Source organism: Amphiprion ocellaris, chromosome 2, assembly GCF_022539595.1.
Source record: "Amphiprion ocellaris isolate individual 3 ecotype Okinawa chromosome 2, ASM2253959v1, whole genome shotgun sequence".
NCBI classification, from domain to species: Eukaryota; Metazoa; Chordata; class Actinopteri; family Pomacentridae; genus Amphiprion; species Amphiprion ocellaris.
In genome coordinates this window covers 24,666,880-24,682,720 of record NC_072767.1, presented here as the reverse complement: position 1 = coordinate 24,682,720, position 15,841 = coordinate 24,666,880, and the positions used below count along the sequence as shown (strand labels likewise).

Below are 15,841 nucleotides of genomic sequence, written 5' to 3'. Positions count from 1 at the left end.
TAGATTTAAGATATATTACATGATGAATTCAGTTGCCCCAGAAATCATTATCTTTTAAGTACATCATCTTCATTTAAAACAAAAGAGAATTTATCTTCTTGTTTTTACATTTAGATCCCATTAAAAACTCCCGAGAGTTTCCGCTATTTAATTCTGCTATTTAATTTGAAATGAAACTTTTTTTGTTCCTTTGTGATGTAACTCATTGATGGTGCCAAATACTTTCCGTAAGCAGGTTACATGCAGAAATCTGTCCCCGAATATATTTGCATTTCATGCACACATGCAAGAAAGCCCTTCATGGTGAGTCCTTCTTCTGGATTTGTCCTCCTGAGTCCCGGCAGTTACGGCCTAAAGCTGCATGACGCTGTATTCCACCTGAGAATGACAGCGCCCTCCCGCCCATCCCTATAGAGCAGTATTCTGTCAAATCACTTCCTTAGTGCCAAGTTAGCATACAGTCGTCCCTTTGTTCATTAGCCAAACGTTCCTCCCTCTGCCTGCCCTGCCATCCACATCCATTTATCATCATCAAGTATTAATTACTTAGCTCCCCCGCCCCTCATCACACACAAACACACACACACACACACACACACACACACACACACACACACACACACACACACACACACACACACACACACACACACACACACACACACACACACACACACACACACACACACCTCCCTCCTCCATCCCGACTATAGCATGGACGTTATTAATCCCAGTTCGACTCCTGACGCCAACTCAGCATTATCCCTGTTACAAATGGCGATGGAGATTCCATCACTGTTGTGCGCCAGGGAGTTTAAAAAAAAAAGGTTAAAACACACCAGCATTATTATTGTTGCTTGGCAGGGGGGCCGTGTTGATGAATGGCGATGGGACGATGACGGATGATTTGAGAATGAGGGTGTGTGCTATTCAAGGTCAGCAGATACTGACTGGAGAGTCGAAGCTGAGGTGCGTTTAGAAGTTGATGATTGTTAAGATCCTTACTGGAGATCTATAAGCCCGGCTGTCTATCTTCACGTGCTGCTTTGTCATGAATTTCTCCAAAAAAGCATACACTCCACTCTCTCTTTCTTGAACTCAAATCCATGCTGCCTTCATTGAAAAATCCTTTGTCTTGCGCCTGCTAGATGAAACCCAAATGTCTTTGCTTAAGTATATTATCCCAAATCCTCAAAAATGAACACAGTGGCCAAACAGTGAAGGGCTTAAACATTTCCATTCTCTGGATTTGGAAAGAAAAAAAACATAAAAATGTAAATGTACCTAGTGTGTATGTCAGTAATTAAATTACTGAAGTGAGACTCAAAAAAGTAAAGGAGATTTGCTTCCAAGACCATCTGGGATCCTATTGCCTGGACAGCCTCTTTAAACAAATAGCAGCCATGTAAATAAGGGAGGTTTCACTTATTTTCTATTTACCTGGGATTGAAAGAGAATAATCTTTACCTCAAATGCTGAATTCTTTACACTTAAAGTGTTCATTCTGTGTTGCCATTATGCCTTTATGAGCAAAAAGCTGAATGAGACATCCAACCTGTCTTTTGTCTTCCTTTAAATTCAGTTTTTCAGGGTTATTGTATAAGGATTTGCTGTAAACTGCATCTTCGCTCTAATGCTATTCTTCAGTTCTCCCAGCCAGACACAGTAACCATCCATTTTTTGTCTCTTTGTTTAGTTTTTCAGTTTCTTGCCAGAGTATAGGACCACTGTGAGTGTTGTTGGAATATCAAAATGCAAAGAAACGTGTGATCACAAAACACACAGCAGTGACTGCAACCAATAATTACGCAAACTGCAAATAATGATGAAGAGCAAAGAAAAATAAAAATGAAAGGCAAAAGGAACTGGATTTGCATCCAAAATAACTTCTGAGACGATAAAGCTGGCAGCGAAGCTCATTTAAAAGGCTAACAGTGGCTTTAAAACTTGGTGACAGAAAAACATAGCAGTGCTGTCTTCATTATTGAGTCATGATGAGGACCACAGAGTGGAACGTTAATACACGCATGGTTTTAACATGCTTACATGTTGCTTGCTGCTGTCTTGGATTCAGGACAGCTCTTTTTCCCAGAGAAAAACTATTGAACAATTTCTATGCCAGACCCCAGCAGTAGTTAAAGTTCATGTACCTTAAACTCTAGCTCCATGCCGGTGACATGCTCGCCGCTCTCCACCTGCGCCAGCTTCTGGATGTAGGAATACAGGCTCCTCGCGGCCACCTCAGTGTTTCCACAGGCCACCGCCTCGAGGAGCGCATCATGAATGAAGCTGTACTGGTCCTCCGTCTGCACCATGTAGTTCCGCTGGGAGCGCATCAGTGTCACATGGCCGTAAATATCGACCGTCTTCTCGTGCTTGATACGCTCAAGCATGGCGTCGATGACAATAAAGCAGCCTGTCCTGCCCACACCCGCGCTGAAGTAGAAAAGCAATGAGAACAAGAGGTTTGTTATTAGACAGATGTTCTCCCTCATTGTATTTTCTATTGTCTTACCTTCTGAGTTTAAGAAATTGTCACATTTTTTGTTACATATGCTTTTCTGACTCCTAAACTATTCAACTCTATCCAATTATATACACTATGCCCAGCAAAGTCTGTTGTGATGTTGCAGGTTAAATAATTGAGCAGGAGAGGAAATAGATATTGTGGTAGCAAGAGAGGGAATATAGAAATGATGAAAAATGACAGATAAACTGAAGTCTTCTGTCGGAAGTCACCAAAGTCTTCTTATCTTGAAAAATAAAGAAAGGTTTCAATTTGAATAAGCCATTTGAGAAATACTGCTTGTAAAAGGAAGAAGAGCTAAGGAGCAAAAAGTGAGAAGCAGGAAAGATGGGAAGGGATTAATGTGAGGCTTTTGACAGAAAGAGAAAAAAAGAAGAAAGTGGAGAGAATGGCATCAGGAAAAAAGGGACGCCTTAAAGAGAAGGATGATGTGACCATCAGAGAAAAGAAAAGATAGAGGTCACGTGCAAAAGAGAGCATTTGTGTAATGTGTGTTATGTAATGTATAATAGCACATACAAAGGGAGGAGCTCTGCCTTTCTGTTTGCTCATGGATGTATAGCAATATAATATAATACTGGCTTGAATAAAACAGGCATCCATGTGTCATTGCGTGTTTGATTTGGCTTCATTTTTGTCCTCAGCTCACAAAAGCAGGGGTTACTCCTAAGTTCTCCTAAAGCACAAAATGTTCTCATTTGGGTATATCTTCAGCTTCAAAACAGGCTATTTTTGATTTCAATGCAAATAGAGGGTATTTCAATCAACCACAACAACATAATATTACAAACGGACCTGCAGTGAGCAATGATGGGTCCAGCATCAGGCGGGTTACAAGTCTTCACCCTACGGAGGAAGGCCAGGAAAGGGGTGGGGTACTCTGGTACACCGTGGTCAGGCCACGCCGTGAACTGGAACTGACGAACCTCCCGCTTCTCACTCGAACCATTCTGCAGAGAACAGAGACAGGATGAAGTGGTTGAAATCGAGATCTCTGCTTGGACCGACTGACCAGCTAGTCTTAATAAAAACAGGGATCTGCTTGCAGCTGAATCAAGTGCTTCTCAGCTTTAGGACAACAAAAACCTTCCCCAATGCTAGAGAAGGTGATATCAACTCAGTGCTCCATACAGAGGCATGTTGGATTTGCACTTTGAACACAGTGGAGCCCTCTGGCATTAATGAGGAAGTGATTTTGTTTCTACTAATTTTTCACACTTACATATTGGTTTTAGTACTTTCTGTACTTTTAGCCCTGTAAGACAGGTCTGCGTTCCTTCATTTCTAACATGGTGTTTGGCATTTAGACACCGATCCTTGGACTTACCATTCCAGTAGATTTTAAACCCAGCTCAACCAAACCTCTGATGACAATTATGTCCCTAGTTAAGGCTGATTACATCTGTTTGCTCCATGTCTTTGACTCTGATGAAGACACAGTAGTGCCCAAACACTTGTCTGTTTGCACAATTAAAGGCTGTAAATTAATCGGAGAGCTCCAGTCCCCCCTTTGTCCTCTGGAAGTAAACCAAAACGGTGTCCGAGTAACTGTGCCGCTTTCACAAAATAGCTGGTACAGACACGGTGCACTGTTGAATAAATTTTAGGTGTTGTTTAATTAGTGCTTTAATTTACTCTATAGCTATTACCACTTGCCTTCAAATGACCTAATCTACTGGATGCCATCTGCCTGCACAGAATGTGCTTAAACCATTGAGTGGGGTAGTCTGACTCAGCCCAAATTTTCAGGCCTGTACAGGACAAATGCTTTGGCCCCGAAACAAAGCTCAGTTTGAGCCTAAACATTTCTCAAATAGAAAGACTGATTCTGAATAGCTTCTGGTTGGAAGTTTACATGTTCTCTGGCCCTTTGTGTGTCTATGTTTTGTTTTTGTTTTTTTTTTGCCTGGTATCAAGTTTAAAGCATTAGGATAAAAAAGTGCATGTGACCACATTTTGATTAAATATCAATGTTTGGATCATTCACGTAGATTTTCTCCTCACTGCGAAAACTTTAGCTAAATCAAAACTGATCACTGCTGCTTTGCTCTCAGAAGAAAAACACTAAAACAAGCAGCCTTTGAAGGCTGAGTGTTTCATATTCAAAATAGATTTTTTCTAATTAGGTTAAAATGTGCCTTTAGGAAACACTTTCAAACAAATATGGCTGATCAGATGGGCTCAACATACAGTAATAGCTGGAATATTTTCCATTCCAAACAGTACTGCGGTGCTGATATTGATGTTTCCTCATTTTGTTGTTGAGACATCAACAGACGCATGCAGCAAACACCCACATTACGTATCTGTCTGTCAGCTCCTGCCTTAAATTCAACTGTTGAAGCTTCAAAACTACAAGCTGGGATCCAGAGAAAGGTTTTTTGAGAATAACAAGAAAGAAAAAAAATTCCCTTGCATCTTTCTGCCCTCCTCTCCTCTCTTTCCTCTCAGAAGATCCTCTAATGGAGGTACTGTTTGCATTTCAGTGCAACGCTTCTGCTTCCCTGACAGAGGGATTTTTTTTCTTCCTTGCTGAATAAATGAATAAATGAGTGTGGTAATTAAAAGCAAACTGACCTAGTTATTTTTTTCTTTTTCGGACATTCCCTGTTTCTGCAGTTGAGGCAAACAGCACAGATATGACTGGTGTTTGGCTGCTGTATTATTTACTTTTTTCCAGTTTCTTTTGCTGTTGTTAAGGATTTATCTGCAGACACAATTCTGCATCACTGTAGGACACACAGACATATATATATAGCTACCACAGCACCTGCTTTGTAGATGTACTGGGTTTGAAGATGTGTGTGTGTGTGTGTGTGTGTGTCTACTGCCAGCCTCTGCTACCTTATACTTCACACAAATCCAACAAAGTAAAAGCAGCTCAGTGAGGAATCACAGCAATGGCTTTAGTGTAAAGGAGGAGGGGGAAAGGACAGATAGAAAAAGAAACCGTATCGGTGGGTTTGATAGGGGCTGAGAGTGGCAGAATGTAAATGGCCCTGAATGTCAACCAGGAAGCTTTAAAGCACCGTGGCTGATGATATCTTGTTATCTTTACCGTCACTGGTTTGCTTCAGCACTCATTGTTCCACTGACAATCTGGCTAAAAAGTCAACGGTGACTTTAGCGTGATGCTATCTGGTGAAGAGAAAAACTCTGGAAATGTCTAATCCTTCCAGTGGCAGGTTCTCCTCTATGCTTTCCAAACAGCTCCTATTACAACACTTCTCTTTGCATTACCATGCGGGCCTGTAGGTACCATTTTGTGTCTTTTTTCTCTGCTCATGTGCGAGTGTCTGCATTTAAGGCCACATTCATGTGTTCTGTGGGTGTGTATCTCAGTGTGGCAGCATCATATTTATGCATGCAAGGTGTGTATCTTCATGATATGATTGTGTATGTGAGCTTGTATGTGCAGAAGCTTCATCTTGACAATGTGTTCATCTGTGTGGAGGCACTGCGTATCTGCTGCTGTGTTCCAGTGTCTGAATTTGTGTGTGTGTGCGGGTGTGTGAGCACATACAGAAGCATGAGAGCAGTCTGCCAATTATGTATATTGAGTTTCTCTTCTGCTCACTTTACCTAAGTGCTCCAATTTGGCAGATGCACATAAACAGATGATCTATTGAGGATAGCGCGAGCTGAACAAGGTAAATGGGGTGGACTGGAAGGACAATGGAGACAAAGGGTTATACTTGTACATACCTTAGCATCAAACGGAAAAACAGCACAACGGTTTATACCATTATTTTTGTTGCTTGCGCAAGCTTTGTGTCTTTATTTTCCAAGGTGCGCACTTTGAATTGGCTCACTGTTTACTGGGCAGACATTGAATAATATGTCCTTGTTGGTTTGTTTGTTCAAGCATTGCTTGAGCAAAGGGAACGTAAAGACAGTGGCACATGCGTGGAGGGAGAGAGAGAAATCGTCTTACCTTGTGCAAGGAAAAAGTGCGAACACAGAAAGTGGCCAATTCAATGGTGTCCAACAGGGTCACTTGGGTCATTCCGTAGGTTTCTGTGCCACGACTGGGCCAGTACTGGTCACACTTAATCTGGAACAGTCAGAGAAAGAGAGGCAAGATGAAATGACAGATGCATTAGCTGCGATATAGTCCTGCAGCAATGGTCTGACTGCACTGCATTACTATTCTGTTACAGGGGAAAAATGCTGTAGATTATTTGTATTTTTCTTCAAAACCAATTGAATCATATTGGACAGAGCTGAGCCAGGAATGCTGCAACTTTGTCCCTTCAAAACAGTGATGGGGGAATTATTTTGGTGGCACATCTGCATGCGAGGAGGGAGGTGTATATTGTCATTAAAATGATTGATTCACTGAAAAACTAGCATGGCTGCATTGCAAAATGATCCAAACCCTCTGCACAACTTCAAATTTTCAGTGTGGTAGGGTGCTGCTCACAGGAGGTTATTGTTTCCTGTAGTGAATATGATTTGAAAACAGTAACATGCAGATAGTGGAACGAGATAAGGCCTTGAAAAATGTAGCAATGGCAGGCTTACGTATACCCATAATCTACCTCCAGTGAGTTAGACTAACTGCAATATGACACTTTCTATGAAACAGCAGCATCTCCAGTAATGAACAACATCAAACACATGCATGGGAAAATACAGAAAAAGTATGTTTCCTTTGACATAAATATGTTCGCTCATGCACCACTCATAAAGCAAGGCCTCCTGTAGATTAAAACAACAGGTGGTGTTGACAGAAACACCAGGGTGGCTTCACTCTGATTCACATCAGAGGAACAACACAACACACACAGATGTGACTGTTACAGCACCTCCAGTCTTATAGCTTAAGTTCACCAACATCACACAAATCCTGCTCGCATCCTCACCTTAATCCTACAACAAAGCATTCGCCAATAATATAAAACACACATTCCTGAAATGCCACTTCAAATTGTCATAGAAAACCAGCGCTCTAATTAAATTTAAGAAAGAGTAAAATGCGTTTCAGAACCAGTCCTGGACAGATTCCTTCCTGTGACTGTGAGCTTCTAAGCACTTTCTTGTCCAGTGGGTTTCCAGTATATCTGAAAACACGATACCTTCTTCCTCCAGCACCCTCTTCAGCCCACCTAATAAAGATTTATTCAAAATGGGGTGTGATGCAGCAGCCGGCATCTGATCGGATGTGACAGCTAGTGAGTGAGACGCTCTCCAGCTTTCTCTCCCATTTCCTGCTCAAGCTGACACTCAAGTTCTACCGCCCACTAATCCTGATCACGTTTGACAGGAGTGGAATGCGCATGTCAGGATGGAGGATAGGTAAACAATTGAAGACAGACAGAGGGAGGGAAAATGAGTGGAGACACCTGGGGTGAGTGAGCCTGATGTTGACACAGGTGAAAGCTGACAGGATGAAACATCGCGGTTGGCTTTTTGACATTTAGACAAGTCCACTCCTCGGCGGAACAGAAAATCATCGCAGCAGATTCATCCTGAGGCAGTGATGGAAGAAGTGTTCAGGTCCTTTGCTTGAGTTAAAGTATCTGTCCAACCTGGTAAAATGCTCAATGGAAAGTAAAAGTCCTGCATTCGGAATCATACGTAAAAGCTTATCAGTGGCAAAATCCACTTAAAGCACCAAAATAAAAAGGACTCACTATGCAGCGGGTATTTATTATTATCACTAAAGCTTAAATGTGTTAGCAGAAGGTAGCTAATTTTACCTGCTCTGCATACAGCTAGGAGTTTTAATCAATGATATTTTATACAATGATGACACATTATACGTCAATGTCATGTTATATTCATATTATTAAATATAGTGAGGTAAAAAGTGCAATATTTTACTTTGACCTTTTTCAGTTTTTTATGTCCATGTGTTGGCTAAAAAGAAAGTATGAACATCACAGCCACAATTCAAAAAAGCTGGACTGTTCTGAACAATGGAAAGTCCTCCTTTCCATCTCAAGGACACCAGAGTAAACCCTTTGCAAACACTTTGAAAGGATACATGTCCTTCTACCCACTTGAATTAAATGTATTTCAGGAAAAATAAAAACACCCTCACACTTTATTTCACCATCCTTAAAGTAAAACACTGTACACTCATGGCAAGTTTTCCTCTAGCTTGCACTATCGACAGAAGGTTGTAGACGGCATTGGTCACAGGTATTGCAAAGAGTCTATATCACTCTGTTGCATAAAATTTAATTTTAGCTTCCTGTACTGAGCAGTCTAAGTGCAACAACTTGCTGCGCTCTCATCACAGTAGAGGCCGTGCAACAGCTTGTCATTCCCACTGCAAATAAAGAGGAGGGGGGGAGCCTGTAAGTCTGTGAAGATATTCCCAGTGGACGTACAGTCTAACTTTCAGATGTGCACAGGTACAATGTCTTTGAGTTAATGCTGCTTCATTGGCCTCCCCTGCTGCTTTAACCAAACCATTTACATTTCTACAGTTCTGTGGAAGAAATCCATCACAAGAAAATGATTACCTACCAATGGAGTTCAGGTGTGTCACTGGGAAATCATTATAAAATTCTGCCATTTTCAGGAATCACTTGTTGAACTTGATTTGATTTTGAGGTATATTTGAGGAAAAGCATTTTTAAAGAGGTGTGTAAGGTGTGTCACTTGGATGGAGGTTTAAAAAGAGGTCTACGCAAAGCAGAGACAGACTTACCCGTGACTTTTCTTCCAGCCTGGTCATCATGACAACAGTGGCTGCTCTTTGCTCCCACACCATCCTCCAGAAGTCCCCAAATGTCTCTGGTAAGGGACCCTGGGTGGCGATGTAGGCATTCTGCTTCCTGTAGCCATCAATGTAGTTAGCATTGATGTAGTCGCTACCTGTTATACCTACATACAGACAGACAAAGAAAAAGGAGATTAAAAGACAAAACACCTCACTTTTGATGTCTTTTCCTCTTTCAATCTACTTCTTTAATTTATTGGACTTTTTGCTTTACTGGTTAGTTGCACCCTTTTGTTTCGTGCCATCTGCCTCAATAATTTCCAGTTTTCACACACATGGACACCGTTTCCCAGCCAATAAAAGGTGTCTGTGTAAATGTGACGATTCTAGACAGGAAAATTGGCTGAAACGAGTCAAAATTTTGTCCAGACAGAAGTGACAAGTTACAGCAGACCGTGTCAGCTTTTGGGACATATTCTAGGTGTTATTCTTGCTGAGCAGATCTTAGTTGTTGTTTGATACCAATAATTTAGTGCATACTACAAGACTGAATGTCCCTAAATTCCCTCTGCTGCTGTAGAGCTGACGGGAGGAAGAAAACCCCCCCCACAGCTTTCCATTCGAACAGATTCAATTGCAGCAACGGTCTCACTGTCACAACATTTTCATTTTTCTACCTCTGTGGTTCTGTCTGGGTTTCTATAGATATGGTGTAGAGGCCTAAAGCTGATTTACCACCACCACAGTTGGAGGTGCTTGAAGAGTAAATCAGCCACTCAGACACCACAGCCGGGAGGTAGATCTAGCTACCATCCCTCTCAGCCTGCCACCATGCTCTGCTACACACAGGTCCCACTAAATCTAGCCATAAGGAGCCCCTGTGCATTGCTTTGTGGACGGATGTGTATATAGCACTTGTAAGCCCACAGCTAAGTCCTGCATCCACTGATTACGTGTAACTAAAAAGTGAAGGTGTCTTTGAGCTTAGTGCACAATCAATAGCTGCTGGAGAAAAAAGGTTTAAGACAAAATGTTGAAAGTGCTAACAAGATAATCTTGTCATTAGAAGATGTCTAACACTGAGCATCTGACAGTGATAAGACAGAACATCACCCATCTTCATTTAACCATCTCCTACAATCCCCCCATTTGGAGAGAGACTCCAGTGTGACAGCATCTATGCAGGAGAGTCACGTCTCTTTGACTGATGTCTCCTCACTCAAGTGACAAACAATGAAGCACTCCACTAGGCTAATTTAAGAGAGGAGATTCAGTGAGGACAACAATCAGTGTGGAGAGGATGAATAAGATCGAGAATGAGGGAAGACACGAAACAGAGAGAGGGAGAAGGCAAAAAGAATGAAAGTAATAGAGAAAAAAGAAAGCCAAATGTCATTAAAACGGATATCACGTCGCACAATTTGACTGTGGTGCCTTGGCTTTAGTCATAGCTAAGTGAACAGAGAATGGTGGCGTGCATGAATTGTTCTACTGCTGCGACTAATAGCAAAATCACTGCAGTGTAAAATAGAAATTTCAGACTTGATTAATTTATGTATTTATGGACGAGGCTTTTTTTTTTCCCCTGGGATAATTTTGTTATGCAAGTTGTCGCACCCTCAAATTGGCCTGACTATAGCAAGATGTTGAAATCTAGTCTGAGCAGTTAGCTCACACAAAAGAAAAGAACTCTGGAATAGGGAGTTCTGGCATTACTGTGAGGAGATGGGAGCTCTTCTGGTGATGCAAAGCCAGAACAATGTCAGCAGTGAAGGGTGACTACCTCTGACAATGTCCCTTGAGATTTACGAGTCAGAGGAAGAGTTTTTCTGGCTCTGAAATTCTCACTACTGTGTCTATGGAGCAGTTAGAGGGAAGTCAGGAGAGAGGGGTAGATGTGATGAGACAAATGGGACACTGAAAACACTGGTTTAAGTCCTGGGTCACTCTGAGTGTGAGATGTGAGTGCCGGGCCCAAATATGAGCTGAAACAAGTCGTCGCCTCAATCCCAAAATTATTCACTTGCCACAAACTACTCGGCTTCTCAGAACCAAGTTCAGGTCAAGCAAGTTTCATATCCAACAAAATTTACTATTGCTCTGGAAATTCACTGCTGAACTGAATCTGAACTTCACATACTACGAATTACTCCTTGCAGTTTCACTTAACGTTTTATTCTACTTTGCTTCATGACTCAAAACATTACTTGTGTAATCCAGCTTAGCCGTGTGGTTCTTTTTCTTTTTCAGTCTTCTATTCAATTCTTTGGTGATTATGTACAAATTCTGAGTCAGAACAGTAACCTAGCTTCAGTTTCTTATTCATTCTAAAGTACAATAATATAGATTTCTTCTGTATTGACTGCATTCAGTGTATTCTATTGTGCACTGCTGTTCTAGTCTTCACTGTCTTTTCCTAACTAATCTAGTGTAAATATTCGGTAACAAATCCTTATTATTCAAACTGATACCATGTGAGGATTTGCTGAGTAATCTGTAGCGAGATGAGCTCATCTCTGAGGTGGTGAAGGTGTAGTGTGAGGCTGGGTGAGCTTTACCCTCGATGGGAGCCAGGATGACACGGGAGTGGTCATAGGCGATGACGTTGGCGTAACGATTTTTGGGCTTGTTCACCTCCAAGTTGGAGTGTTCCCAAGTGAACTGCTGACCTGGATCAATAGACTGACGGGGGGCAGAGACAGACAGAACATGCACACATAAAGAAGCAATCAGAGGAGCCATGAGAGGAGTTGGGCAATAACAATACAACCTCAATGTTATCATAGAGAGGAGAAAGAAGGGAGAGAGATTCAGAGGGTGATTGCCCTGAGAGAAAAAAGAAAAGGGTATCACGAAAACCTGCTTGCTGACTGGTTTAAATAAAGCAGCTGCACACGATACTTTATCAAGATCATTAATGTAGCGGCTGCATAATGACAAATAGCATTATTGATGAAGGTGGCAGATCTCCTCCCTCCTAGATGGGGGCGTGTGGAATGAGGCCAGACGTTTGGGTGAAAGACAAATTCAGCCGCCTCTTTAAAATACAAGAATTCTCAATAAATATTCTGTTCCCTTGTCAGGATAATGAAGTATTCCATTACGATTTGTTGTTTGCTTATAGGCGTCTGGCGCTCTGCTGGCGTGGGGATGGAGGCTTGAGCGATATTTGCAGTTAGAACCGGAAAGAGAGAGAGAGAGAGACTGAGGCTAAAGCTAAGTCCAGCTGGAAACTAATCTAACATGCAATCTGCATGCAATGATTACAGCAATGAGAGATTCCCTTTGTTTTAGTCTTGTCGCTTTCTCTATCCCTTTACTTGTCCCGGTTTTCCTTATCAGCATCTTTACATCTTCAAAGACTTTCTTTATCTTCCGCCTCCTCTCTGATGTTTACACCCTCTTTTCTATTAAACAGTCCTCCAACAAGTCTCCTGCATTTTCTCTAAATGATTGTGTAGCTGTGTGTGTGTGTGTGTGTGTGTGTGTGTGTGTGTGTGTGTGTGTGTGTGTGTGTGTGTGTGTGTGTGTGTGTGTGTGTGCGTGTGTGTGTGTGGGTGCGCATATAAAATTGAAAACCGCATCCATGTAGTCCAAACTTTAATCATGTTTTTTTTTCATAAATTACATTCAGGAAATGTGTCTGGCGAAAGTTCAGTGCTGATTTTGGAGGAATAGCTATTTCCAAAACTCGCTTAAAATCCGACTGAATAAATGTTACTCAAATTTCTCATGTAAAAACTAGAATCTCTCCCACTCCCTCCTCACGATCCATGATGATATGTTAGAAAATGAACGACGGCTCCTGTCGATAAGATGGGGTTTGCAGGAGATGGCTCCTAACTGCCTGACAGCAGACATAAAATCTCTGTGGTGTTACTACTGTCAGGTAAAAACTGTGTTAGCCTTTTCGTTGCCGTTTGTACGTCAGATTATCTCCTCTTCATCTCCACTCTCCAGCTTTGATGCCATGCTCTCTCTCCCCCTCACTGAATTCTCATCATTAACCGAGCTTCTCCACCTCATCTCTCTCCTCTCTCCCTCTTCGCCCCTCCATTTTTTTTCCCCTTCCCTCCCCTCTCACATCCCGCCTGGCTAAAAACCAATCTGTCAAAGCCCCGTAGAGCTGCGCTTGGCAAGCCGGGTCGCCAGGACAAGCAGCCATTCATCAAGAAAATAACAAAATTAAAATTACACTTCTCTATTTAATTTGGTCATTTATTTTTCCTGGGGGGTGTTCGTGTGAAGGGGCAGGCAGACAGAGAGGGAGTGGAAAAAGTTGGAGATGAGCGGCTGGTTTAAGGCTCTCTCAGAGCCAACTAATTAGAAGTTGTAGTCGTAGCAAAGCGTCAACTTTGGCACCACATCTCTCTCTCTTCTCCCCAATGAACGGAACAAGCTTGTCCATTTGGTATACAGCCCGGATGTGGATTTATGAATAATAGATAACCAAGAAATACAGGATTGCTACGAGCAGTCATTATCCACCAACATCCACCAGCAGGCATGATGACGGCAATCTGTGCTGGTGTACCCATTTTCCTACCTTAGCCCGGCGTGCAGCGAGGCGGCAGGCTCAGTGATTTAGGGAGGGCGAGGAGGGGATATTGCTTGTATGCAAACGAGAGCTGATTCAGCGCTCCTGATTTCTAATCAACTCTGGTGTCATTTATAACCGTGCAGTCTCAGAGCTCAGACAGCTCAGTTACCCCCTCTACACACACATACAGTGCTACAGCCTGACTGCCAGTGCCCCCCCTCCCCCCAAAAAAGCCCACATTAGCAGAGTCCTGCGTAAAAGCTCGGCTATATCTCTATTGTCAAAGAAAGAAAATATTTAGTTTCAGTTCACTGGTGTGTGTGAAGAATTTTAAACTATATATTTATCCTTTTACTGAGCTATTTATCACGGTTTTGTTTAGGAGGGTGAGGGGTAGCTAAGCCTGCAATCTGCAAAGGTGGGCAACGTTTAATTTTTTAAATTAGATTTATTTTTTTCTGGTTAAAAGCTGGGCTGCACAGTGGCATGGTGGTTAGCACTTCCGCCTTGCAGCTAGAAGATCCCTGGTTCACGTCTCGGCCTTCCCTCTTTCTGCATGGAGTTTGCATGCCAGGATTTTCTCTGGGTAATCTAGCTTCCTCCGACTGTCCAAAAACATGCTGAGGTTAACTGGTAACTGAACTGTCCGTAGGTGTGAATGTTAGTGTGATTGTTTGTCTCTCTGTGTAGCCCTGTGATAGACTGGTGACCTGTCCAGGGTGTCCCCTGCTTTCACCCTAACTCAGCTGGGATAGACTCCAGCCCTGCCGTGACCCTAATGAGGATTAAGCAGTGTATAGATGATGGATGGTGAACAGCTTCTGAACATTTCTATTTTCCTCTGCTGAATGTAGTTACCTAATTTTCTAAGGAGGCAAACACAATGCGGATATCACAAAAGACATATTTGTTCGTTGAGGATAAATGCTCCTACTTCCTTTCTCAAAAATGGTTCATCTTGTATATTAGAGCAGAATGATTCTTTCATTTAGCCATGAATTTGAGGAAATTACATTTGGGAGTTCAGGAGTTGCAGAAATCCACCAAGGGAAATTTTATATAATTGAAAACGACAATTGTCTTGCTTTGCCATTTTGAGGCTGCAAATATTTGTGAGGAAATGTACGGCTGAGAGCAACTAATATTCCATAATTGTTCAAGTACCATCAGCTACAGCACTGCCAACAAGCAGTAGTAAAACCCTTAAAAAGAAGAAGAAATCTAGTCATACAATGTAGCAGAGGAGACACCCTTCCTTGTCCTTTTCCAATGAAAACACAATCGGACAGAAATCAATATTCTGAGGCAAATTTGACCTCTGAACTGTTGGCCTACTCACCTCATATTCCTGGGAGAGTTTGAGGTTGTCATTGGCCTTGAGAAGTTCTGTGTGTTCAGCCAGCTCTGAGATCGGAATGGGAGGATGATTCATCATACCTGCTCCCCAAAAAATAGAGAGAAATTCCACACAGTGGGGAAGAAAGGAAGGAAAGTTCATCAGCACAATAGATGGGATTCAGGTTCAAAACTTGAAACAATACAACACACTGTATATGGGTGAGAGTTTCTTGCTTGGGTAACAATGGATGTTGGGTTTTAGTGATGAGGAAGCTTGAGCAGAACACGGTGAATGGCACACAGCAAAAATGTACTTACTGGTGATGTTACAGGCTTTTGACTGGACCAGGTCAGAGCTCAAAAATAATCTGTCAAACAGGGCTGACTGATGATTTGCAAGCGAAGCTAGTAGCAATCACCAAATAGTATTAATTCCTATGATAATCATGATGCTGGGGGATAGAGGCTTCAACAGAAATAAAAGTTGCCTAGTGTGGCCAATTACTGCACAAACACTCAGAGGTGTAAATAATTTTAATGGCTTGGAAAATTAGTTTAAAATTATACAAGATGAAGAATATACATTGTTGATGGTGAAAACAAAGACAAGGAACACCACAGACACTTTTAAGTCTTTCAATCAATGCAATGCTCATGTTGACAAAATCCCTTGTACTCCTCACTGAAGATAATCAAAAGTAACATTTGCTTTCAGCATGGCTGCTAGCAACAAAAAGAATTCAATACCGGATCGCTAGTTGGT

At 41.9% G+C, this 15,841-nt stretch overlaps 1 protein-coding gene across 13 annotated transcripts in view; it reads right to left on the bottom strand.

Annotated features, from left to right (window-relative positions):
* ptprsa (protein tyrosine phosphatase receptor type Sa) overlaps positions 1 to 15,841 on the bottom strand; it is a 233,913-nt gene that overhangs the window by 13,809 nt on the left and 204,263 nt on the right. For all 13 annotated transcript variants that reach the window (XM_055018735.1, XM_055018732.1, XM_055018752.1 and 10 more), the window contains 6 exons: positions 15,080 to 15,177; positions 11,759 to 11,882; positions 9,189 to 9,364; positions 6,462 to 6,581; positions 3,323 to 3,477; positions 2,151 to 2,436 (listed from right to left, as the gene is read on the bottom strand). In XM_055018735.1, the coding sequence (XP_054874710.1) occupies positions 2,151 to 2,436; positions 3,323 to 3,477; positions 6,462 to 6,581; positions 9,189 to 9,364; positions 11,759 to 11,882; positions 15,080 to 15,177 (959 nt within the window). The remainder of the gene's footprint in view (positions 1 to 2,150; positions 2,437 to 3,322; positions 3,478 to 6,461; positions 6,582 to 9,188; positions 9,365 to 11,758; positions 11,883 to 15,079; positions 15,178 to 15,841) is intronic.